Here is a 25,208-nt window from a genome sequence, read left to right as displayed (position 1 = left end):
ACCCTGCCAGTGCAGTTTGCTCAGGACGCACACACACACACACACACACACACACACACACACAGAGTTGTGTTTCCATCAGTTTTGGGGACATGGCATAGACTTACATTCATTTCCGCCCCATAAGGGCGACGAGTCCCCACAATGTGAGAGTGCAAACAGATCTATATCCCCACAAAGTGTGTAATACATGTCCACACGCACACACACACACATCCATCTTCCATTCTCATCTTTTCCCTTTTCCATCACTGCAATAAAAGAATCAGTTTGAGACAACCAGCGAGTCCAACCACACATGCAGATGTTGGCCGACGGAGATAATTGGCCATTTTCTTCCTTCAGCTAAAATTCTTCAGCTGTGCAGACAACTCGCAGGATGCGATCGATGCATGTTAGCACTCATAAACACGCACAGAAGCATCCATCTCACAGTTAACATTCCTGCTACCCATTAACCAGAGAATTATTTATTGAGAGCATATCCCTCCTCACTTTTGCCGCCTCTCCACCACACAGACACACGCGATGCAGATGACACACCTGCAGTTTCATGACATCCAAATCTGCTGAAGCTGCTGAGACAGCGTCTTCAGGGGGTGGGCCGTGAGACTGGTTGGGGGGCACAGTGGGGCGATAGAGTGACAGAGAGACAGAAAAACAGGGATGCAGAAAGCGGCAGAGTGACAGAGAGAGAAAAATGCCAGAAAGAGCAACAGAGCGATGAAGAAGAGTCAGAAAAAAAAAAAGGGTGACAAGAGAGAGAGAGCCGGAAGGAGAGAGGAGCTGCCGCCTGCTAGCAGCATGGCTGGTTGAGACCCACAGGCTCTGCTCAGAATTCTGCGGGGCCTCTGTGGCCCCCGTGTTCCCCATCAATCTCAGCCCGCTCTGGCAGCCGCCAGCGGCTGCATCTTAATCTGCTGGGGCTGGACGTGAGGACGGACAGGTCGCCTGGGCCGCGCAGTAAATAACCCTTCTCCTGACTGTCCCCTTCTATTCCCCTATGCATACACAGGCATGGACACACACACACACACAACTGGCTGCTCTTTCACCACACAAATATCTCTGCGTCTTCTGACTTTGGAGAGACAGCGAAGTGAGTGTCACGCTACACGATTAGAAAGTCAAATCTACAGTCAAAAGGGCAAAAAGTTGAAAGTGACACAATTTTTTCCTCATTTTATGTTAAAGACACACTGTAGGACATGTAATAATGTATAGAATCAAGTCCTAAGATCATCATTATTATAAATATAAGAGGAAAAAACATACCTCTTACCTTAATTCTGTCAGGAAAGAGGTAAGTCATGCTTGTTTTGAAAAAAAAACATGCTTTAACATTCAATTCTAAACAGAAAATCTTCTTCTGAGGCATTATGTTTAACCCTCCTGTTGTCTTCGGGTCAATTTTGACCCGTTTTCAAGTGTTTGCGTATCATAACTATGGTTTTCTCTCATATAATTGCTTGAAAATGACATGGATGGTTCCATACTATGCTCTTTGCAAGTAAAATTAATTATGACTATATTCTTTGAATTATGTGTGTTTTATTAAAATTCATAGCATCTGTGGTCTTCCTGGTCAAATTTGACCCGGCCACAATAAGTGGTATAATGGATCATACTATTGTGTTTTCCAGCACAATAAACACACGCACACACGCACACACACACACACACACACACATTTATACTTCATGCTTTATAAACAGTCAAACCACACCGGGTCAATTTTGACCCGGGAGGACAAGAGGTGTGACTATTTGCTGCCATTAAAACATTTTTACATTATTTTAAAACAGTGTCCTGACTAAACTTTGACATATGCCAGTCTGTGATAATACATCAATTTATCTGCCTCAGATCATAACCATAGTCAAAATAATCAGAATTTCTGTTTTTTTTTTTAATCAATAATAATCTATTATATCATACATTACAAAAATAAGTGTAAAATATATGTTGATGTTTTGGAAACAAGTTGACTAAAAAGGTTCAACACAGAATTTGATGATTATTTTATACTTCATGCTTTACAAGCAGTCAAACCAGACCGGGTCAATTTTGACCCGGGAAGACAAAAGGTGCATAGTAGATGGGAAGACAATATGAGGGTTAAGCTGTGCAGAACGGAAACGAGCAGCTTTCTCAAATGTTCTCTTTCTGGGGCTTTAAAACTAATCACACAGTCTTCATCAGGGGATGAAGGGTCCTCAATTAAGAGAAAAAAACTTGAAAGTGTTTGAATGCTCTGGAAAGAGCGAGTGAATGGACTGTTAATAATGGGCAAAAATATCATGCAAATTCCTTTAAAATTAGCAATTTCTAGGATAACTCTTATATTATTACAGCTTCACCAGAAAATTTGTCAAAAATCTGACACTCGTCACTTGTCTAGAGTAAATATTTGAAATTTACATGATATTTGTGACATTTCCTGCCCGTAGGTGCCCTACTCTCTCTCTCTCTCTCTCTCTCCTGGGGGGGTGGGGCAGTTTGTAAAGGCGCCTCTCACATCCGTCAGCTTTTTTATGTGTATTTGTGTGCGCCGCTGTCTCACATTTTACACACACACACACGCACAAAAACCCACACAAAGCTGCCATCATCCTTACAAGCAACAACGGCGACAGCTGCAAAGATCTGACACAAAAGATGCACTATCTGAGAAACACGGAGGAGGCAAGGTGAGAGAGACTCGGCGGATTAGAGGGCGGCTATCTCTCTCGCCCAGGGCCCCTCGGAAATCCAGGAGGCAGCCGGCACGAGTCCCCGGGATCAGAAGCGATGAGGGCACTCCGCCCACAAGCCTACGCCAATCTTCACAGAGGATCAGTTGAATTTACAACCCGGTGCGGCCCTGTTCCGCTAACCCCCCCCACTCCTCTCCTCCATTGGTAAGACCTTGACGGGTCAAAGGTCACGCATCCTCCCCACCCAGCAAGCACGCTTGCTCCGATGGCTCCAGGGCAGAGCACGCTGCGTTCCCGCTGGGATGCCGGTAGCCATGGCAACCTTTGAACTCTGTAGCAAGAGGAGGAGAGGGATGAGAGCAGGGTTTGTAAGGTATCGGTGTTCTGCCTGTCTGAATGACAGCTTCCAGGGGTCTTAATGGAGGCCATATATCTCTCTTAACACACACACACATGCGTTCAGCCAGAGGTATATTCAAGCTCCAAGCTTGTGTCTGTGAAAACAGACACGAGCGGCAAAAAGCACCAGATACACGAGCACAAGCCGAGCCGAGATGGAGGAGATACACAAGCACACTCCGATAAAGCATGGACACACAAACACACACTCGCCTTCTCTGTTTGACAGATGACCTTACGCTCTGTGTCACTGAGCTGCAGTGTCTGCCTCTGCTGGGACTAATAGTGTCCAGAATGACATGTTATGACGGGACGGAGCACTGCGGCAAGTCTACACTGACACACACACACACACCTTGTCCATCATGTGTGTGTTTTAGTCTTTACCATAGTCTCGCCCTCCTACCCGCTCACCAAAAGAAGAAAAGGCAACAGGGGGGATTGAAAGTCGATTTTCATTTGAGAGAGAAAGCACGCTGGAAATAGTCATAGATCAAAATCTAAAATATGAAAAATGCACCTCTATGCGTAAAGTGTGAGGATGGTCTCTTTTTCTTCATATCTTGCATCAAATGATTTGACGTTGAGCTGATGCATGTGAATGAGGCCTCGCTGGATCACACAGTGTTCTGAAAACGTCATGTTCATTGAGGCAGAACTTTCGCCATGACGATGAAATCCTTGCAGGGTTGGGCTAAACGTTTTACCTCCGGCGCGAATACCTGAACGAGCAGTTATCTCTCTCCACAGAACCCCCAATTAAAAGGAGAGATTCTCATATCGGTGCGCACTTCTGGCGTCTTCACAGGCTGAGGTGGCTTCAGCTGGAGCTCAAATTGCTTTGACAAACGCGGCGGCGTGTGGGAAGAGCTTGTCTACCTGTGTGAAGCCAAACACAGCCGATAGAGGAAACACCAGAAACCAGCTTCAAACTCCTGGCAATCAAAGAATGAACAGATGACGATTAAAACCTTTACCGCCATGTTTACAGTACTGGTTAGGGTTTTCTGGAAGAGATGCTATTTGTATTTTTTGTTTTATTTGATACTTGTTGGAAAGAAAGCTACACAAAAGATGAGAATATAATGATTATAATAATTATAATGATATAATGATGAGTGTTCAGCGTGTGATAATGGTTATGTCTGGACTTAACTTGCAGGATTGCGACTTCAGCTGTATTAAAGAAGAGGCCCACATTTTGTCAAGTCTATCTATGGTGTTTTATGCCAAAATGCGATAACAAAGAAAAGCATTTGATGCAGATTGGTCCATGAGTTCAATATTGGTGCGAATACCAATCTGATGTATCAGAGCTGTGCATAATAACTCTTGCATTTGCATTTAGGCTAAATGATGATGTTGTGTCCCCACAACAAATCTACATTTGACTAACTGAACCTCACCACTGAAGCTTCATATTAGCTTTGGCTGAACTTTGGCTAAAATTTTGCACAGAACAAGGATAGTGACCAATAACTGTCTTAAGATTGACTTGGCAATGTAGCCTTTAAGAAAGAAAGACATGATGATCAGATGGAAGGAGCGGTGGGGGTGAGGGGAGGAGGCAGAAAATCCTTGCAGGGGGGCGAAAGATAGAGGGAGGGAGGAGCTGACACCTTGACGGATTGATTGAGATCGGCCAATGCACGGTGTTACCTACAGCCTAGATTAGCAAGAGGTCTGGGTCAGCACAATCTCTGTGTGTTAGATAACTCTCCTGCCTTGCAGCTGCAGCTTGATACTGCACCTCAACATGACAATATTTTACTGCATATCTCCAAAACTCACATCTCCAGATTCGAGAACCTCGCTCGCCTGTGTGTCTGCACGATAGAGAGAGACAGACTGTGGGGCCCAGTATCCATGGCAACCCCAGCCAGGTGCACTGGTTCATATGCGATTCAGGTAATTCAACCTATGATGAAAAGCATGCATATAAGGTCAGTGGTATTCAAATGCGCTGCATGTTTTTCCCCTCTGTATTCATATTCAACCTCTCTCTGGATGCGGCCACATGGCCTCCTGCACGCCCACATGAGCTGACATCTCCCACAATGCCCCGCTTGAGTGGCAGGTGTGATGTTTCTGCGCGGTTTGATTGAGGACTGCACTTAATATTTGTCTGCAATGTTGACAGAATATATCAGGCATGTTATTAACACACTCAATATTGCAGAAGACATGCCTACCGCTGAGCGGGGCTTGTTACACGTGCCGCCTCGGATCATGATTTGGATAGGGTCATTATTTTGTCATTCCACTCTGATTAAAAAACACACAGAGGAAGAGGAAGGAAAGATAAACAGAGTGAAACAGAAAGAGGAAGAGATGAAAATAGAGAGAGATACAAAAAATTGGGGAAATGGTAAGTGTCATAGGGCTTCCTGTCGATGGGGTTTTGGAGGCTTGTGTTAAGCCAGGGGCTTTGACAGCTGGGTTTAAGGAGAAAGGAAAGGGCTATGGATTGGAGTCAGGTCTCTACTTCATATTCTGAAGATTAAACTCCTATCCTCCTCCTCCTCCTCCTACACCATTTTGGACGTCTGTGGCATCATTTTATTCTGCTGTTTGTGGGTGTTTCAGCAGTGATTTACAGGCAGGGCTGTTGCTGCAAAGTGCTCTGGTAAAAAAAAAAAAAAAAAAATAAAAAACTCCTTGCAATCAGATATTCAATGCCAGAGCTCAGCAGCATTAGCAGTCAGAATCAGGAATTTGCTTTAATCACCAGGCGGACTGACCACATCGATATGCACTCAGAGATGGAGATGGTGTGATAAAGAAGTGAATAATGCAAGGATAGTCTGATTGTGTTTGTGCGCTCATGGGTTTTCCACTGCAAATGTGAAAGGATTTGGTGACAGAAAAAATATCAATTTAAATGTATTTATACAAGACGTTGTGCTGTAAAAGATTAGCTGATCCACATAAAATTAATTCGCAACTATTTTAATAATTGTATAGCATTAAAAAATATATTTTCCAAACAAAAATGCCAAAAAAATCACAAGCTATAGCTTCTGAAGTGTGGATATATGCTGGTTTTCGGTATTTTACAATGGGAAATGTGTTTCTGCTGTTTCTCTACATCTGTCAGAGCAGTGACTGTATGTGGAAAACAGTGGGAAATATGCACAACAGGCATACAAATTGGAGACTAATTTCCACAGAAACACTGCAAATGATCTGAGTGTGCACAGCTTGCACACTGAGTGATAACTAATGAAACCTCTCCTCCCATGTAGGGATGCAGGCTAATTATGGCTTGCTAAGGCTATCCTAGCTGGTGGTCGTTATTAAGGGAAATCAATGTCCAATCAAGTCACTGACATGAGCTCAGGAGCGGATCCGAATACTGCTTTAAATAGTTATTATAATTGCAATGACAGCTTTTAATGATGAATTGGTGGCTACATGGTTCATTGTCATTGCTTCAGTTTGACGAGAGAAGTGCAAAATGCAAGTTTTTATGTCATGTTTTTTTTTTTTTTTTTGGCAGATACTATTCAGCCAGTTTTTTATAGAGGACACTAGATTGGTTGGGCCCGCACTGGTGTAGTCAATCACTCAATAGGTGAAGATGGGTATGTTTGACATCTGCGTGTCTCTGTGTGTGTGTGCACGAAGAGACCTCTGGAATGACCTCGCACATAGAGATGATGGTCATAAATTGGTCTGAAGTCTCATTTTCCCTGCAGGATTTTGACCAGCTGCCACAGCTTAGAACCCATTTCACTCCTGCAGCCTCAAGTCCTCACACACCAAGTGACAGAGTTAATGAGGACATTTTATGGCCAGATTCGACAACCAAGGAGAAGCAAATGTAATGAGAATCATGAGGGCTGTAAATAGTACATAATAAGTGACACAGGGCCACAGCCTCCCGGTTTCTCAATGAAAGCACAATGTGGCTTGGTGGTACAAAGCCAGTATCACAGTTGGAATTAATGTCATTCACAGATAACTGATCATATCAGGCTGGGATGAAAGAACCGTACCGAAACATAAAAGAACGAGGCAGTGTTGACTGACATGGTAGGAAGAACTAAAGAAGGACTTTGCTGCCACCGTGTGCACAACAGGAGCAACACAGCCCGTGACTTTCAAAACCATCAAAACCAATGTGCTTGATATTTACTTAAAATGCAGGTTTAATTGATGTGGAGAATTATAATAAATGTGACTCACGGTTAAAATGAGCTGCTAAAATTAAAAATAATAATAATTACAAAGGCAAATAAGTGAATAATTGTGAAAATGTCAACGCAGTGATGATGGTAAACGTTTCCCAAAAAAATAAATATTAATCACTATTCTTTAATATTGTCCATGATTTCATATTGATTGTTAGTTTATGTGTAAACCTTCATGTTAAAAAGCTAAATGGATATAAGCTGATTGTATCGGTTTGTCACACATGTCGTGATAACATGTGTAATCTTTTAAAAAAAACGTAAATTGTAATTACACAACCCGGCGCATGCTCAGATAAGCTCTTAGACATCGAGCGCTTTCCTCGGCAATGTCCGTGATTTTCCATCGTTTCCTCGGTAGCCTTCGTGACTTCCCGGCCCTCTCCGTCGTCACTCGCGTCCTGTCGATAGAGCTGATTTTCTCTGTCGTCGTCTCCCTCGTCCTCCTCTCCGTGTTGTTGTTCTCGGTGACGCGACGGAGGTGTAGCCTGACGCGGTCTCTTACGTGTCGGTCTGAATAAAAGTGGAGCTCCGTAGACCCGGGAGTGACGAAGCGAGTCTGTGTTGGTAAGAGGATACGCATCCGATGTTTGCTAAACAGATAGATGGCTGCCCAGAGAAGTTATTTGCGCCTGATATCCGCACAAAGCCAACAAAGAGATCATGGCGGCCGTGTTGCAGAGGCTCACAAAATGAGTCAGTCTCTGCAAGTCTCGCTGGCACCAACAGAGACATAACGTTAGGTATTAATATGGGAGTGGGCTTAAATATTTTTCTTCTTTTAACAAACAGCCGTGAAAAAAGTCACAGAAGCAATTAGCCATGTAATGCTACTCATGTCAACATTGTGTTTAACTAATATTGAGACAACAAAGTCGTTAGTGAAAGTGGGGTGCCCTAGTTGCAAACAAAACTGGCATGCATGCAGACATTTCCCTCCAAATAAGCTCAAAACTAACAGCCTAACGTCATTAATTTGTCAGTGCAATATGATTGTGGGCTACAGTTGAGTGTTATGGAAAATCGCCAGACTGCGACACGAGCTGTTTAAGACTGAAAAAAGTTGAAACAGCCTTGCTAAAATGTTAAATTAGTGGTTGCTAACTGTGCTAACAGTCAATGCATTCTTGTTAGCTCGTTAGCATGCTAACAAGCAATGGAGCGCATACTGCTCAAGCTAGCTACATGCTAACTGTAAGGCGGCAACACCATCGAGAAGGAATTAGCTTTAGCCCTCGGCGTTTGTGGGAAGTGCGAGCCTAGTAACAATGCAGCAGCATTTTAACCTTGTGTTGCCATGTCTTGAGTATCCTATCTGCTACGTGCTTTTAATTAAACTAAGTTAAGTTCGTTGATCCCCGCTTCTTTAAGAAAACTCATTTACGATGTTTATATAAATGAATGTTATGCTAGCATGTTAAGCTAAGCCACACCCTCCTTTAGAGTATCAACAAGCAATGTGTTTAAGGCAAAACCTCCAGTGTGTGCTGTGCGCCACAGACCACTTTCTCACTGTTTGTGCGCCACAGTTCTGTTAGTCATGATGATACATATACAAACAAGCAGTTTCTTACTTTTTGCAGATTTTAAATGACCATGGAGGCTGGTGCAGACACACAGCAAAGTGGTGAAACGGCTGTCTCGGAGTCTGAGGCCCAGCAGATGACCCTGGCCCAGGTAGATCTTATCATCACTTTTAATTTACATGTTGCAAAACAAATTGCATGATTGTTTTCTGACAAGAAAAATAATTGCAACTGCTATGAACAGTCCATAACCCTGCATCCAGACAGTGTATGATTATGGGTTGCAGGCATCCATAGCAGCAGCCCAGGTGTCCTCCAGTAGTCCCACAGTCACCCTAGTGCAGTTACCCAACGGTCAGACAGTCCAGGTGCACGGTGTGATCCAAGCGGCCCAGCCCTCTGTCATCCAGTCCCCACAAGTCCAGACTGTGCAGGTGAGAGCAACTATTGCAGTTTTTATTGTTTCATAGCAGCACATACCAGCCACTGAATGCTTACGTGTTTGAGATAGAATTTGGAAATTCAAGATATGAACTTTGTGCCTCTTGCAAAGATATGGTGCGATTAACTGTGAGCTTGTATTTTCAGTTTCTTGGTAGATTATAGCCTTCGTATATGGCTCCACCTTCATCGCTACGTATTTGCAATGAAACACGCTTTAGAATGTTTTATGGAACTGATATTCTTTGAGTCGGCTGTTGGAACAAAAGTATTTTGATTTTTTATTTATTTTTTTGGCTTGTTTTTTTTTTGCAGATTTCGACTGTTGCTGAAAGCGAGGACTCTCAGGAGTCTGTAGACAGCGTGACAGATTCTCAGAAGAGGAGAGAGATCCTGTCCAGACGACCTTCTTATAGGTCTGTGTGACTTCGTATCACAAATCTATTAAGTCGCTTGCTGGATTTATTACTTGTGTGCTCAAAGATGTAGACCTCTTTCAACCTGTACAAGCATAATCTTGAGTCGTGACAGGTTGTTTTTAATGTTTGCTAAAATTTCTCTGTGATTGTTCTCCTTTGCAGGAAGATTTTGAACGACTTGTCGTCAGATGTTCCAGCGGTGCCTCGAATTGAGGAAGAGAAGTCAGAGGATGACTCAGCTCCTGCCATCACCACAGTCACCATGCCCACTCCCATCTATCAGACCAGCAGTGGCCAGTACAGTGAGTGCTTTTTGATACTGCGGTTCAGGAAGCTGCATGTTTTTGCAACATGTTGGATTTCCTGCTGTCGAGCTGCTGGCTTTTGCTTGTTAAAATAACAACGTGTCTGTGGTGAGGCCAGTTGAATTTAGTATGAGGCGGAAACGGAGTCAAGTGTGGTCTGACACTGAGCCAGTATTATAATTTAATTGGCTGATGTTACACCAAGGGATAATTGTCATCTGGTAGCACTGAAGTAAATTCTCTTTCATGGATTGCATTGAGCCGTTTGGATTGTATACTGTCAGACATGATGCAGAGTTTCACTGGGGCACATATTGAAGCTCATATTGTGTTGTTTGATGTGCACAGGCAGGATTTAGCATGAACTTAGTCATAGATTAACTGTCACTGATAATGAACTTGTTTGGGGAGGATATTGAGAAGCTTGGATTTCTGCTTTCTTGCCATTGCACCTCACTCTGCAATTTCCATGTCTGATGCAATGGATTTGGAGAACGTCACTGAAGCTCATTTTAGAATAAATCTCACACATGACAATGTTCTGCAGTTGCCATTACCCAGGGTGGGGCCATCCAGCTGGCCAACAACGGCACAGATGGAGTGCAGGGCCTGCAGACACTGACCATGGCCAACGCTGCTGCCGCCCAGCCCGGCGCCACCATCCTGCAGTACGCCCAGACCAGCGACGGGCAGCAGATCCTCGTACCCAGCAACCAAGTGGTTGTACAAGGTGAGGACATCATTCAGCATAATGTTCTTCTTAAGCATATTTCAGGTGAATAAATGAGTGTTTTGATTGATATTTTTTTGCTCCAGTAGGTTAAGTTTCATGTGCATCTGTTTGAATTTTAGTATCTCTGCATGAAAAAAAACACAATGTGTGTTTGCTTGTCTTTGTCTGTCAGCCGCCTCTGGTGATGTCCAGGCCTATCAGATCCGCACAGCCCCCACCAGCGCTATCACTCCTGGGGTGGTCATGGCGACCTCGCCTGCACTGGGCACGGGAGGAGGCACGGAGGAAGTCACACGCAAAAGGGAGGTCCGACTTATGAAAAACAGGTATTATGGGGTTCACTAATGGTGTTTACTTTTGTAGTGGAGGCTGTAGTATTGCCAGGTCGCTGTTGTCATTTTTAATACCACTGAGGTTAACATCTAAAGTGGTTAGGTTATGTATGCACACATTTAGACCTTAACCACAGACACACACTCAAACATGGTCTTCTCATGCAGGGAGGCAGCCCGCGAGTGTCGCAGGAAGAAGAAGGAGTATGTCAAGTGTCTGGAAAACCGTGTGGCTGTGCTGGAGAACCAGAATAAAACCCTCATCGAGGAACTCAAAGCCCTCAAAGACTTGTACTGCCACAAATCCGAGTAGAAACATCACCAAACGCCTGCCAGGGGCTCGACAGGTGTCCGTCTGTCCCTATGTACAGAGACTCAGCACAGAGCCATGCATCTGGATGCCACTCCCCCTTTTCTACTCTTTTGCTTTCTTCTTATAAAGAAAAACTGCTGAAAAATCTGTAAAGTGACTCACCAGGAATATAAGAAACCACACCACCTCCCACTTCAACGATTTGAAATTGTTATTCTGTTCCCATCAGTTTTCCCATCAGCCATAAAAGGGTGAGGCAGTGTTCAGGACGGATGTGGAGGGAACGACAACTACACAGGGTCCTTGTGGCGAAGCGCTCGAACAGATGCTGACGCTGTTCTTGTTTTAATGCCACCAAAGGGAAGCATTCCAGTCACTGGTGCCTGGACAAACTGGGCAACATCACCAGCAACAGGGAACTGCTCAATTATTATCACCACTACCGACGGAACTTTTTACAGACACTTGGATGGTTTGGAGAGGTTACCTTTGTGTGCAACATTTGTAATTGTAACTGCACTCTTGCATTAACTTCTGTTACCTACTAATGCTTTGGACTGTAAATGGGCTGTGTCATGGACATTTTATCTTTTAGCTATGTTTCGGTTTACTCTGTATTGCTTGCATAATGCCATAGACTTTTTAAAAAAACTTTCATTTACTTTGCCTTGATAAGACATGAAAAACAAAGCTAACCATTACATTGGGTTGTCATATGGTTTTCATGTTAAATGCAGCTTTAAAAATACATTAGAGACGAGTTCAGACATCTCCAGTGGAACATTCATGGTTACTACTCTTCAAGGTTTATTGGGTCTCTGATGCATGTTTCCAATCATATTACTAAGGCTCATTGTTTTTTTTATTTCTACCAATGTAAACAAAAGACATATAAAAGGGGCAGCCTAGTTGTTTCCTGCTGCTCACCGTAGTTTACAGTAAACGGGGTCCTCTCGGTGGCATAACATGCCTCCAGTGACTGAAATTGTTGAAACAGATTTGAATAAAATGCACATGAACTGCTGCTTTTGCACCAGTTCATGTAAACCAAAAATAGCTAAACTGCAGTGTTTGTGCTAAAAGTGGTATCCCCCATATTTTTGTATGATGGATTTTTCAATCCAGTTATTTTATTAAATTATTTAAGTCACATATTCTTTTTGAATAAAAAAATAATGAGCCTTACTTGCAATGAAAGAAATACCTTGTCTGCATATTTGGTAACATGAGACATGTGGTCCATCTCTGGAATCATGGATTGCCTGCAATGTCCGCATGTTGTAGCGTCTTTGAACACGTCCCCACCTTTTTGTTATTGGGACAGTTTGAACTATTTCTGTAGAAACAGAAAAAAAGACAATTCCTGCAGCTGGAGGTAGATGAGTTTCTGATATAATCTGAAGGTAACAGGGTGTGTCCCAGGCTGTTAAGGCATCACAACAGGCTGTCTCCAAATTCTGTTTTACATGATTACAAAGTGGCATGCGCACTTTCCTTGCATATACAATCCTTCCACATTTCACATTAACGGGAAAATCTCACAGCACTCACAGGCAAACCCTGCGGCTGGTGGCTGAGATGCCGCTATGACTGTACATGAAAGTTACACTGCGAACCAGTAATCGATTACAAAGTGTCCACAAGTGTTTTGTTTAGTGATCATCAAGGCATCATTGTGCATTTGTTCAGACGTTGTTAGCTGTGTGGAGCGCCAAGTACCAACTCCATTGCACCGATCAGACACCCTGCAAAAGGATTGAAAAGTGCAACCAAATCAAAAACAATGGCTTCACAGTGACAAAATGGATATTTTCATGGTAATGGAATGCCATATTGTATTATTTTAGGTATTATCATGACATAGTATGCTTTTTTTATTTTGCTTTTCATTAATTTTGTATTCACAATTTCTAAGTGTCAGCACCAACTTGTATAATACAGTGCATTATGTTAGAGCTATTGAAATATTACATTTTTGGCAGCTGTTAATAAATGTGTTTCTGGTAATCTTTGATTTTTTACACATTTTATTTGATTCTTATGCAAAAACAGGAAATTATTACAAAGAGGAAGGAAGTCAGCTGAAGAGAACTGAGTCGTTCGGACACCCAGTTGTCACAAATCCCTCAAAGGTGGCAGTTTCCAAGATTTATACACATGGATGTCCCTCTGTTTGTCATAGTGGACCTCTTCAACTCTGAACCGCTGCTTCAGCATGCTCAGAAAGTCTGTATCTCGCTTGTAGCGGATCTTACAGGCCAGCAGCACCACAGTGGTGTCCGAGCACAGGTGCTCCAGAGTCTGCAGCAGCGGCTCAAAGGTGTCCTCCAGATAAACGATGTCCGCTCCCAGCACCAGATCAAATCCCCCGGCTGGGTAACGTTCAAGGCCCTCGCCCCAGGTCAGCTCGGACACAACCACTGATCCCTGGGAGCCTGGGGGCAGGTTTGCCTTCACGTTGGCAGAGAGGAAGTCTAGGGCAGGCTCCCTGTCAGTAATGGTCACTTTGGCACCTAGAAACAGACAGATGCAGTTTAAAGGCCAATATTGACATTGGTGTGTATGTTTATTACTTTTGAATGCATTGTTTGCCAATCATATCTTATGGAATTTTACTCAACCTTTATTTTCCTACTCACAAGTCTTGCATAAGAATGTTAAACTCACCCAGCAGGGCTGCAACAATGCCCACCAGTCCAGTGCCAGCTCCCAGTTCAATAGCCCCCTTCCCCTTTAACTCCACCTTCCCCAGCTCCAGGTACATGCACATGACAACTGCCTGGAAAACAGACGTCATATGCATTTAATCAAATAAGTAGTAATGAATGACTGACTGTTGCAACCAATAGTATCACTTACCGCATCCCACACAACTGCTGCCACGCCAAGCTTTTTCCAGTCCTGGGCCAGACGGAGGTCGTGGTTAGCGAACCGAAACTGTGCTGATGAATTGTGGAGTTTGGAAAGGGCTGGTAACGAGTTCTCCACATACGGAACAAGAGCCATGCTGTGAAACGAACAGAAAACACACGAAGAAGTCATATTTTAAACTAGTCACTTTGCGCATGCGTGGTGCGGTTCTTCTTCTATTAGTTTTTTTAAGGCGGCTGGTTGAGTTACTGACGCATTACTGCCATCTTGTGGAGTTAAGCATCTCAGTCAAGTGTCAAGCTCTTTTAAATCGTTCCATCCTCGATGTTTTCTCCAAAATATCACACATTTTCTGCCTTATCACCTCGGAACCAGCTTCGTCGTAGTTTTGTTTCAACAAACATTTTAGCGCGAGGGACAGAGCCTATTCAGGCGTCACTGCGAAAAACGTCCCCAGCCCACTCTTGAGGCATCAATGAGCAATTTCAGCCAATCATGTAACAGCTTTTCACAAAATTACCAATGGTAAAGTTTGGTTCCATAATGGGCGTGACTGCGAAGGTTTTTCTCAACGGCTGTCCATAATGGAGGGGGCGGTACCTGCAGATGAATGTCGCCCCGGGGCTGTAAAGTTACCAATACACAGCAGCAATACAATATCCGTTTCTGTTGCGTTCCTGCACTCGAAATAAAAGGTTGGAAATTAACTTCTGAATCTTTCAACGGAGATTTCAGTCGTCAGATTTCAGTCGTCAGACTCATATCTTCAAATAGTGGGGTGAAATTAAATCTTAAACTATGAAGCAGACACTAATATCTATCAGTGATGAAGGTGATTATTAGATTCTACAGTCGGATTTATTCTTCGCTGCTGTTTGAGTTGTTTTGATTTTATAGATCATGTTTGGTCATCATTCGAATCCAACGCACTTGTAACTTGTAACTAAAGCTGTCAGATACAATATTTCCCTGTGACATGTAGTGGAGTAGAAGTAGAAAGGGGCATAAAAAGAGAACATTCAAGTACTGTAATTGTTTTACTGTGGTATTTGAGTAAATATATGTACTTAGTCATGTTCCACCACGAGTTATGATGCATGCTGTATAAAATTCAGATTGCAGTACAAATCATGATTTTAAAGTAAAATAATCTGTCAATTTGACTTCAGTTACATTTTCGGCAAAACGACATCAAGTTCCCAATGCGGACTTTTATTTTGAAAGGCATTAGCCGGAAGTTCCCCTTTGAACTGAACTGCTTCTGCTGATTTGACATCCAAGACGTGTCCTGCAAATGCGACGAGATGAAAGCTAACGTCGGTTATCTTTATAAAAATCCAGGACTCGCCGCCTCTCCGCTTCTTTAGCTGCCACTGGAGTTTCTTCCAGTTAATGAATGTGTACGCTAGTCCGGTAGAGAGAGGCCTGTGGTTGTGACAGAGACTTGAACTGCGGTGAAAATGGATTGATCCATGCTGCTGAAGAAGCCAGGACTGGTTTGAGGTGCGGAAGCTAGCGTTAGCCGGCTAGCCATGGAGGGAGACGGAGGAGCTCGTGACTTTGTCTTGCTAGCCTCTGTTCCGTAAAATGAGTTGAAATTAGTTACCCACCGTCCAAACCTGTTCATACCACGCATGTAATTGTACCGAAAGTGCGCCAGTGCGATGCTGCGCACACGCCCTGAAAATGTCAGCTGTCCTGCACACACCGCAGACACCCGGGAGGCTTCTCTTCCATTTAACTGTGAAGCCAGATTTTTCACCTTGTAGCCAAACGCACCAGCTCGACTGCTCCCTGAGGTACTAAGCTAAACACAGATCACAGTAAAGATTTAAATGTAGGCTCTCTCGCTTAAGATTTACATGGTGTTAGATTCTATCAGCTGCCACTTTTAAAAGATCCAGATCAAACTTTGCGTAAGTTGCAGACGCCCTGCGGCCCAGTTAGACTACTAGCGGATCCCTCCTCACTTGTATGGGAAACGGTGCCGGCGGTGGCAGGACTGCTGCGGGTCAACGATGGGAGGATCGGTGTCTTGCTGCATCTCTCCCGGAGAGAGTCCCAAGATCCACAGGAGGGAGGTGGAGCTGGAGGAGTGTCCCATCACCACCACCGAGGACGTGAGTGAAGACACTGGGACCTACCTGCAGCACATCAGCGACAGGGAGCTCCCGGACGGTGAGGCTCACACCAGGCACGAAGTGCACTGTTCCACCCTGGTGGTGTCCACATCATGGACCAGAAATTGCACCATTTCAAGCTAATTTTAGCTCGAAGTCAACACAGACTTAAACATGTTATCTGCAGACCCATGTCAGTGCATTTCTGTGTTGCCCCTTCATTTTCATATTTGCATCTTGCAGAACTGGCCCAAGAGGCCAACCCGTCAGACCACCCCAGAGCCAGCACCCTCTTCCTCAACAAGTCGCAGACTGACGGTCAGTTTTTCTCTTTAAAGATCGTTTGATTTTTTTCGGATTTCTTTCTAAAACTCACTGACTTCTTTTCTCCTTGTTTCAGTGCGCGAGAAAAGGAAAAGCAACTACATGAATCACGTAAGTGTCTGATTGAGCGTTTGTGCCTGAAACGTGTGGACGATGAGACGTGACTCTGCTCCCGCACGCCTGATTCTTAAACTTTGATCTCCTCTCCAGCAGATGTCCCCGGGCCTCCTGACAAAAAAGTACAGCTCCTGCTCAACAATATTCATCGACGACAGCACGGTCAGCCAGCCCAACCTCAAGAGCACGATCAAATGGTGAGTGACTTCCCCGCCGTCTTCTGCACATCTTCACTGGACTGGTTGGCTCCCCGCGCTTTCTATCACGAGTGTTGGCAAATCAAGTGCGACAACAGCTGTGATGGCATCAGTCGGCACAGCTGTCGGTGTAGGAAGACGCGCAGATGCTGACGCCACGTTCTGCAGGACCTCTTGTTTGCTGCAAAAGAATGAAATCACATCCAGTGCTTCACTATTTGTCTGTCTCTCTGTTCCAGCGTCGCTTTGGCCATATACTATCACATAAAAAACAGGTAGGAAAAGTTTGAGATTTCACCTCTTTTACAGGCGACTAAACTGTTTCCCTCGTGCCCTTCAGGTTTCATCAACCTCTAATGGTATCATAGCAAATCTTTGGTCAGTAGCTCAGCTAGCAAGTTAATTTTGACACATTTATTGGCATCCGGGTGAGTTTTTGCAGTCAGTCATGTCCAGTCTGGCTACGCTCACACTGCAAGCTTTAGCGCTCAATTCCGATGTCACGCTCAGATCCAATTTCTGTCATTGGCTGCTCACATTGTCTTTTGAATGTGGCCGACGTCAGATGTGAACTGGTTGCCGTCCTGAACTAACGAAAGAACAAGCAGCACCTCAGCAGCCGATGTGTGGTGGCAGCTGACGAGCTCATGAGCAGATAATGACGAGGAGAAAGCCAAAATTTTAGATGTGAGAAGAAAATCAGATTTGAGTCTCATATGAGCAAAAAAAACGGATTTGGGGGTTTGTGCCTGCAGTCTGAGCGTGACCTTTGTTAGGAAACAGCCTGTTGGCATCTTAGCAGCTTGCAGAGGCCTTCAGTGAACACGAATAACGGCCCATTTTGTTAGAGGAGAAAAGTCAGCCATCGAAACAGAATATAAATCCAACAGAAACTTTATTTTAGATCAGATGTGTCTGTTGCAGTGTTTATTAGTGTGAAAATTCCTTGTACTTCAGATTGAAGAGAGAAAATGGTCATCGGTTTTGATCTGTAACCCCCAAAGACAAGATGTCATTCTGTGCAGTGGACAAAAAACACATACCATGCTCGTTTAACGTTGGCTCGTCAATGTTCTGCCCCCGCAGAGATTCAAACCGCTCGCTGGACATATTCGACGAGAAGAAGCACCCTCTATCGGTGAGCTGATGTCTTTGATTGCATGAAGCAGCCATATTTGCTGTTCACTCTGTGCTGATTGACCGATGATGTCCACCCTCTGCCCAACAGCGAGAAAAGGTCCCGGATGACTACTCCGTGGTGGACCCCGAACACAAACTGATCTACCGCTTCATACGAACGCTGTTCAGCTCGGCGCAGCTCACGGCAGAGTGCGCCATCGTCACTCTGGTACGATTACAGCAGCAGATTGCCTTTTCAAGAGTCTGATAAGTGACTCGAAACACTGAGACGCTCATATCCCTCTTATGCAGCTTCACACTTTTACTCCACTACATCTCTGAGGAACATATTGTACCTTTTTCTCGACTATCTGACAGCTGTAGTTACTAGCTGCTTCCCAGGTTGAAGTTTTCATTCTCTTCCTGCCAAGTGAAAACTACAAATCTCCATATTTGGTGACTATTTGTGAAAAACTGAATTTTAAGATACACAAGTTATTTGAGAAGCCTCTTGGAATAGCTGGAGTGCGTATCATTATGAAAGATGGGTGGCTCTCACAGTACAGCGAGGATGCAAACAGAGGATGATCTTGTAGAATATGATGCATCGCAGTAGATTGAACTCGCCAACAGTGGATGAAGTCGTTCAAATGAGCTCCACCTTAAACATCTACAGCAGTGAAATGCAACATAAACATTAATGCAGCAGAAATAGAAGTCCAAAACCATCAGATGTAAATCCTATTTGAGTATTCTCTTTTTATGCCACTTTCTACTTCTGCTCCACTACATTTCACAGCGAAATACTGTACTTTTTACTTCACTCTAATAATTTTGACAGCTTTAGTTTCAAGTCAGTGCTGTTATGTGTGTCAGGTGTACCTGGAGAGGCTGCTGACATACGCTGAGATGGACATCTGTCCTTGCAACTGGAAGCGAATTGTCCTCGGTGCCATCTTGCTGGCCTCCAAAGTCTGGGATGACCAGGCAGTGTGGAACGTGGACTACTGCCAGATCCTCAAAGACATCACAGTGGAGGACATGTGAGTGTTAACTTGTGTTCCAGCAAAGGTCGCTGGACAAGAACCAGTTCGGCAACCTGTTGCTGCTCAGTGTTATTCCTTCAAAATGTGGAATTGTTGAACCGACTGTTCCACATTCTGCAGGAATGAGATGGAGCGTCACTTCCTGGAGCTGCTCCAGTTCAACATCAACGTCCCAGCCAGCGTCTACGCCAAGTATTACTTTGACCTGCGCTCGCTGGCCGACGACAACAACCTCAGCTTCCCTCTGGAGCCGCTGAGCAACAAGCGGGCCCAGAAGCTGGAGGTGAGTTTGCACAAAGTGTCCACATTCGCATTGTTTTATTTTCACGGATTCGGTCCTAACAGTTTTTGTGCTCATGATTTCGTCTTCAGGCCATCTCCAGGCTGTGCGAGGACAAGTACAAGGACCTGAGTAAAGCTGCTATGAGGAGGTCTATCAGTGCAGACAACCTGGTCGGCATCAAGAACTCCCAGGCCGTGCTGTCTTAAGTCTGCGACAGCCATCTCGGACCCGGGAGGGGGTGGAGCGGCGGGCTGTGACGCTACATTGAAGAAATCAGACAGCATTTGCCAAGAGACATTTCCAAAGTAGATTAAAACCAGTAACTGAAAAGTTCCACTTAAAATGTTAAATGTCGACTTTGAGGAGGAACGAAAGACCAGATGTTTACCATACAGTATCTCTAGAATATAATGAATCCAGTCTCTATGTGGTCATTACAAAGAACTTCAGCTATCTGCCTTTACAGCATGGTAATTTGGTGAAATATTTTTGCAGATTGTGACTTTTTTTTTTTTTTTTTTCCAAGTGCTGGATGTGTAACTTTGGAAGGAATCCGCATGAAAATGCTTCCTGAAGTCACACAACTTGAGGACCTCATCATTTCCCCCCCCCCCACTCTTTTGGGGAGTCATTTCTCTGGCCTCGGCCCCCTCCTCTCCACCAGCTGTTGCCCCACTCCTTTATTCACGTGATGACAAACTGTCTTGAACTACCCTGTGGTGTAGTTCTGCACACGGACAAAGAGTAGACTTTGTTTTGCTTACTATGTAGGCCCCTATAGCTGTGAAATGTACAAGACTTTATTTAATTCAAATAAATTTCAGTCGCTGTTGAAAGTCGAGGCTGCTTAGGTGGGAAAACGTGTCGTGGTGACTTTTGTTTTGCGGGAACTATGAGGTCTTTTTGAAAGATGAAGGTGTTAAACAGCCATGATGAACAATGAACTGGTTCCACGAAGGGATGAGATCACACCTACGAAGCACAGTATCGTGATATCGAGCTTCCTCTATGAAAGTTGTCAAACATCACAGATTTACCTGAATATTACACTATTTATTTTAAATTTGTCTACCTCATTTTGTGCTATCATTTGAGTTTTTATGTAAGGTGTGGCACAGGAGGTCTGAGATAGCTGGGACCAGAAAACTGAATACGACAGTGATGTTTCGTAACATCCAATACGCAGTATGGTGGATTGGTGCATTGCTATTAAAGTAAAAAGTAAAATTAGATCTGTACACAGCTATATTTTGCATAAAACAACATTATTAAGCTCCATAATCAGGCGTGCATCACTTTATGCTGTGTCCTGTCTGAAAGAACAAACGTGCACACCCGGTTTGCACAAATTATAAACCTTTCACTGAGCTGCATACTGCGGTCGTAACAGTCCAGCGGGGAGAAATTGCCTCGAAGTTCAGTTTCTTTTGGAGGAAAAGCATTGCTTGACCTTTGCAGGGCAGCGCCACTTAAAGAGAGAAGAAAGGAAAAAATATGAGCTGGTAGAAAGCTGGTCGATGCAGGTATGGAGAGACCAAGATCACTGGCGAATGTAGATGACGGGTGTTAATCAGTGTTGTGAGTGAGTGTTGAAATTTCTTAGAAATTTGTGACTTCACTTTGTAACTGTCACAGCTGCTTCTTCTGGAGAGATCTTCATGTCCTTATACATATTATGCAAGTAAACTGGCAATCAGGCAGATATTAAATATGAAAGATTTTCCTTTTGTCCACACTCCTGAGAGGAACGTCTGACTTGGGGCCCAGGCCCCCGAAGGTGCCCATTTCAGTCTGGCTGCCAGCCTCATGGGGGCACTAGATAGCTGATATTCCAAGCAGAAGCCCCACTGCCGCAAGAGCCTCTCTTGTCCAAAACTGCTCACATGACTCCCACTGCAGGCTCGTGAACTACTTGACCATGAAAATTGCACAATCAGGCCCTGAGCCAGATCATCCCTTTTGGCCTGGACGGAGCAGTTCAGGGCTGGTGCCACTGTGCCCAGAACTGCTGCTTGTATCAGGCGGGCCACCTTCATCGTAGCTGGGACTGTGTTGGATCTCATCCATCTTGGCTTGGTGAGATCTCGATGACGATACCTTATGGTTGTTTATTTTTCTGAAAGGAAAAAGGAGGAAATATGGAAATATCTCATCGACCCCCTCTTTGGTTCAGACCTGGCTGATTCTTCACAATGATGAAATCAACAAACAGCTAAATTCCAGAAGTGGTTTGATGCACAGAACAAAAAGACTATGTGAGAGTGACATATTTTTCTTCAATTGTTATTAAATAGGTGCAAGGATGGATGACAATAGGACAGGAACAATATGTACAGTTGTGCGTTTAAGCAGGAATATGCATTGAAATATTAAAAAAACACACAGCTGAAAATGTGAAGCACTGCTCAAACAGGAGCAGTCACATCCTGCACATCAGACATATTTTAATGCAAGTGATTATCCACGTGGTGTCGGTGCTTCTTTATTCCGATGCAGTTGCTAAGTAACATAAATGTCACGTGTTTTATCTGACTTGACACTGATTGCTTTTTTCAGAGGTTGCAGGTTTTTGCAGGTGACTGTGTGTAGGACTTGTGAGCTGGAAAGCACAATGAAACCGCAGCATGAAGTCTTACTTGAGTCCGAGTTCAATAAAAGCTGCCACAGAAACTGAATATTTTTATGTTTTCTCCAATGGTATATAGACGTTCTCCAAAAAAAGCAATTTACCATATATTTCTCTACATATATATCGATATTTATATTAATGAAATCTAAATTTTGGGCATCTATATTCATGTTTAAAGTCTTTGTGCCAATACTTTGGCCATATATCTTGATATTATTATGTACTATATCACGTCAAATTCTGAGTAATATCCTTGTGAGCACTGAAATGCTTGATTGGAGGTGAAGGGGACTGAACTGGTTTGCGGGGTGCTCAGGATTTCATTGGCTCTTCAAAGCGTCAGTCATCTGCTAATCCTTTGCGATTGGCTGGATCTTCAGACGGAAGAAGAAAAGGAGGCCATTCCATTCAACTCAGACTGTTATTGGCTTGTCTGATTGCTCGGCTTCAAGTGGCCGATTATGATGATTAGTTAATTGGCGTATCCTTTGAAAGCTGAGAGTAACTGAAGACAAGGTGGCGCAGGTTTGTTTACGTTTCTGGTATCTGTCAAGACTCTTAGCTTTCTAACGGTGTATAGTATGAGTATAAAAGTGAACATAGCATTTCAAGGAACAGATAACAAAAACAAAAAACAAACAAGAAATTTGAAATTCTATGCACACCAGTGGACTCTTGGAACGGTAAGGGGTGCTAGCTTTAAAGCTAATTTAAGCAGGCAGGCTAACTTAAATGGATTTATCGTATGTGTATTTCACTGAATAAGCCAATAATAGGAATACATCAGTAAAACTGAGTGGGAAAAGTTGCTACACTGTGTTGCTTTGAGCCACTGGCTAACAGGAAATAATTTGCCAAGTGTTTACATTTGCTGTGTAACCGCAGAGCTTGATGCAGAACGCTATGGCTGGTTGTGATGTCTTCTGTAGTGTGCAAGCAAACACAGATACATGGGTGATGGTGCACAGCACCGTTCTGCGTATATTGTACTGTTTTGTCCGAAAGTCCCAGATGACTTTGGCTCTAACGGCCATATATTCATTTGTCACGGCATCCACTACCTCAGGACAATCAATACCTGCAATATTCACATTCACATTGGACTCATTTGTCTGGTCAGTGAGCTTACGTGGAGGGTTAGCGCTGATCTGCCTTCAGTGTGGCTTCCAACAGCAAACCAGTGGGCTCCTGCGCTGTGCTTTTACCATCAAGGAACACACCTCGTTTTCCCAGGAAGTGGACATGCTTGTGTTTGGGCCCCCATCTGTCATAGCAACTTTTTGCATATTGGCCATCTGCTGCTGCTACGGGTTCATGGATCATGCAGCGCTCAGGGTGAGCGTGGCTCTTAAGTGTAATAACCACCGCGCCAACCGCACTGTCGGCTTCCACCTTTTAGTGTTTTTGCTGCAGCTGAACATATCTTCTGTCATCGTTAAAGTGGAACGGGAAAGAGAAAAGGCTCCGTGGTGATGCTACTGCTAATAATCATACCCTCATCCATCAGTGCAGCTTTCTCTCTCATCCGGAATGCCCAGATTAAGCCACGACTCTTTTCTGCATGCCAGACTCCAGTCACTGCAGAGGTGGAGGTGTTTCAGCAGAGCAGGTCAGATTGAGCGCCAAAGGCAAATGGAGAGGGAGAACAAGAGACTGAATTAGATCCAGGTAGATTTTCCAGGCTATAAGAATGTTGTGAGTGATCGTCATAAAGGCTGCATTTAGGATCAGAAATGAAAAGCAAACCTATATGGCCACATATTTTTTATTTGCATTTTGAGCTAAACTGCCACTGCACTGCCATGCAAGTTTGCCTTGCTTGGAATCAGTGGTGCATGTAATTATAATTCAGTATTGCCACGTTATAAATGTTGCTGGCTTTATTTGCTGTACGTGATCATGCCCTTAATATGAAAGTTATTTCTTTCTCATTTAATGGCAGTACTAATGTTGTCTTCAAATTGCCATGTTGTCACAGGTTTTACGTGATCTGAAAATTGGCAGGAAGTGTGCAGCAAGGATTAATTGGCTCTGGAGGACAGGGAGGAAGAAAAGCTACTCGGGGGAAGAGGTACTGTATCGTTAATCACCTCCTGTTAATTTAGCTGGTCTGCCAATCAACCAGGCTTTAATGTATACAGCGGTTTCTAAGACACAGAGGCACTTACTTCTGCTAATACACACTAAGATTACAGTGTAGTCTTGACAAGTGATCAAAAATGTATTACTGTATGTAGCCACACCGCAGCTATTTCCTTTCCTAAAGCCAGTTCAATTCATTGAATGATGGATGAGTGATTTCTGTAGTTGCATTGTCAGTTTTTTTTTCCCACCACTTCTGTGCTGTCCACAAAGTCACATCACCAATTCAACTTTGACATGCAGAAAACTTGCAGCTCTGAGTCTGAATCATGGCTTATATAGGCGACATCTTCACAGAAAATGCCTGGCAATGTAGCTACAATGCAGCTCTTCACTTAGCTGTTTTTTTTCCTTTCCAGCCTAACACAGACACCTATATCGCTGTCAGCAGGCTGCATACTCATTGCTAGTACATACTCAAAGATTGTCACCAAATTATCTGTGATCTGATCATTTGTGGAAGCTGTAAATACAAAAATATGTGGCAAAAGGTGTCCATCTTTCTAACTAGACCTTGTTGGATTGTCTGTTTTGGAAAGATACCTGAATTGTCAAATGCAGCTTCCTCATTTTCCAGAGGTGTTTGATCCCAAATGCACTTCATTTAAAGCATATGGACAGCTTTATGAATAGACGTATACTTTCATTCATTAATGTTTATGGTGTGTTTGAATGGTGGTCAGTCCACCACTTTGGTCCTGGCTGAAATATCTGAAATATCTTTTTTTAGGCATCTGACATAAGGCTTTGGGCATGTTGAACCTAAATACAAATGCAAATCTCTGCAATGCCAGAATGGGAGCAGGTTTCTTTTATTTAACCTGTACTAAGCAACGGCTCACCTTGAATTTGAAAAGCCTTTTCAGTGAAAAACTCCTGGAAAATGAAAGTATGCATCTCAAATTCACCCCTAGTAAAGTTATGTCGTGCCTCTGACACTGCCTTCTAGAACATCTTTTTTTTTATTTGAAAGAAACCTCCCACCATGAGAACATGCAATGAA

General features: G+C 43.7%; 3 protein-coding genes across 5 annotated transcripts; 2 read left to right on the top strand and 1 right to left on the bottom strand.

The window, feature by feature from the left end:
• Nucleotides 1–7,717: 7,717 nt before the first annotated feature.
• LOC121627199 (cyclic AMP-responsive element-binding protein 1) lies at nt 7,718–13,364 on the top strand. The gene is made up of 8 exons (XM_041965952.1): nt 7,718–7,855; nt 8,872–8,965; nt 9,102–9,248; nt 9,571–9,671; nt 9,837–9,976; nt 10,527–10,709; nt 10,885–11,038; nt 11,213–13,364. Exons 2-8 carry the CDS (start codon nt 8,879–8,881, stop codon nt 11,355–11,357), a joined length of 957 nt encoding a protein of 318 aa, XP_041821886.1. The 5' UTR covers nt 7,718–7,855; nt 8,872–8,878; the 3' UTR covers nt 11,358–13,364.
• On the bottom strand, nt 12,004–14,777 carry mettl21a (methyltransferase 21A, HSPA lysine). 2 transcript variants are annotated; one of them, XM_041965954.1, is made up of 4 exons: nt 14,749–14,777; nt 14,217–14,364; nt 14,025–14,136; nt 12,004–13,870 (listed from the first exon to the last, which is right to left on the bottom strand). In XM_041965954.1, the coding sequence occupies exons 2-4, from the start codon at nt 14,361–14,363 to the stop codon at nt 13,473–13,475; spliced, it is 657 nt and encodes a 218-aa protein (XP_041821888.1). In that variant the 5' UTR covers nt 14,364; nt 14,749–14,777; the 3' UTR covers nt 12,004–13,472. The 2 variants fall into 2 exon arrangements, with proteins under 2 accessions (XP_041821888.1, XP_041821887.1); XM_041965953.1 differs by lacking the exon at nt 14,749–14,777 and having other exon boundaries at nt 12,005–13,870; nt 14,217–14,451.
• A 724-nt stretch (nt 14,778–15,501) lies between these two features.
• LOC121627324 (cyclin-Y-like protein 1) lies at nt 15,502–20,284 on the top strand. Of its 2 annotated transcripts, none has more exons than XM_041966173.1 (10): nt 15,502–16,406; nt 16,592–16,666; nt 16,749–16,783; nt 16,886–16,986; nt 17,226–17,261; nt 18,073–18,124; nt 18,215–18,334; nt 18,982–19,148; nt 19,272–19,434; nt 19,524–20,284. In XM_041966173.1, exons 1-10 carry the CDS (start codon nt 16,247–16,249, stop codon nt 19,638–19,640), a joined length of 1,026 nt encoding a protein of 341 aa, XP_041822107.1. In that variant the 5' UTR covers nt 15,502–16,246; the 3' UTR covers nt 19,641–20,284. The 2 variants fall into 2 exon arrangements, with proteins under 2 accessions (XP_041822107.1, XP_041822106.1); XM_041966172.1 differs by having other exon boundaries at nt 16,883–16,986.
• Nucleotides 20,285–25,208: the final 4,924 nt, after the last annotated feature.

The sequence above is a fragment of the Chelmon rostratus genome, chromosome 24 (genome assembly GCF_017976325.1).
Source record: "Chelmon rostratus isolate fCheRos1 chromosome 24, fCheRos1.pri, whole genome shotgun sequence".
NCBI classification, from domain to species: domain Eukaryota; kingdom Metazoa; phylum Chordata; class Actinopteri; order Chaetodontiformes; family Chaetodontidae; genus Chelmon; species Chelmon rostratus.
This window is presented reverse-complemented; position numbering and strand designations above follow the sequence as displayed.

Excerpts from the sequence above, each read along its gene's own strand:
- LOC121627199 (XM_041965952.1), top strand. The coding sequence starts at position 8,879 with ATGACCATGGAGGCTGGTGCAGACACACAGCAAAGTGGTGAAACGGCT. Across the intron at positions 8,966-9,101 it reads AGCAGATGACCCTGGCCCAG|GCATCCATAGCAGCAGCCCA; the intron begins GTAGATCTTATC and ends TATGGGTTGCAG. Across the intron at positions 9,977-10,526 it reads GACCAGCAGTGGCCAGTACA|TTGCCATTACCCAGGGTGGG; the intron begins GTGAGTGCTTTT and ends AATGTTCTGCAG.
- mettl21a (XM_041965953.1), bottom strand. The coding sequence starts at position 14,399 with ATGACTTCTTCGTGTGTTTTCTGTTCGTTTCACAGCATGGCTCTTGTT. Across the intron at positions 14,137-14,216 it reads CAGCAGTTGTGTGGGATGCG|GCAGTTGTCATGTGCATGTA; the intron begins GTAAGTGATACT and ends TCTGTTTTCCAG. Across the intron at positions 13,871-14,024 it reads CATTGTTGCAGCCCTGCTGG|GTGCCAAAGTGACCATTACT; the intron begins GTGAGTTTAACA and ends GTCTGTTTCTAG.
- LOC121627324 (XM_041966172.1), top strand. The coding sequence starts at position 16,247 with ATGGGAGGATCGGTGTCTTGCTGCATCTCTCCCGGAGAGAGTCCCAAG. Across the intron at positions 16,407-16,591 it reads CGACAGGGAGCTCCCGGACG|AACTGGCCCAAGAGGCCAAC; the intron begins GTGAGGCTCACA and ends TGCATCTTGCAG. Across the intron at positions 19,149-19,271 it reads GACATCACAGTGGAGGACAT|GAATGAGATGGAGCGTCACT; the intron begins GTGAGTGTTAAC and ends CACATTCTGCAG.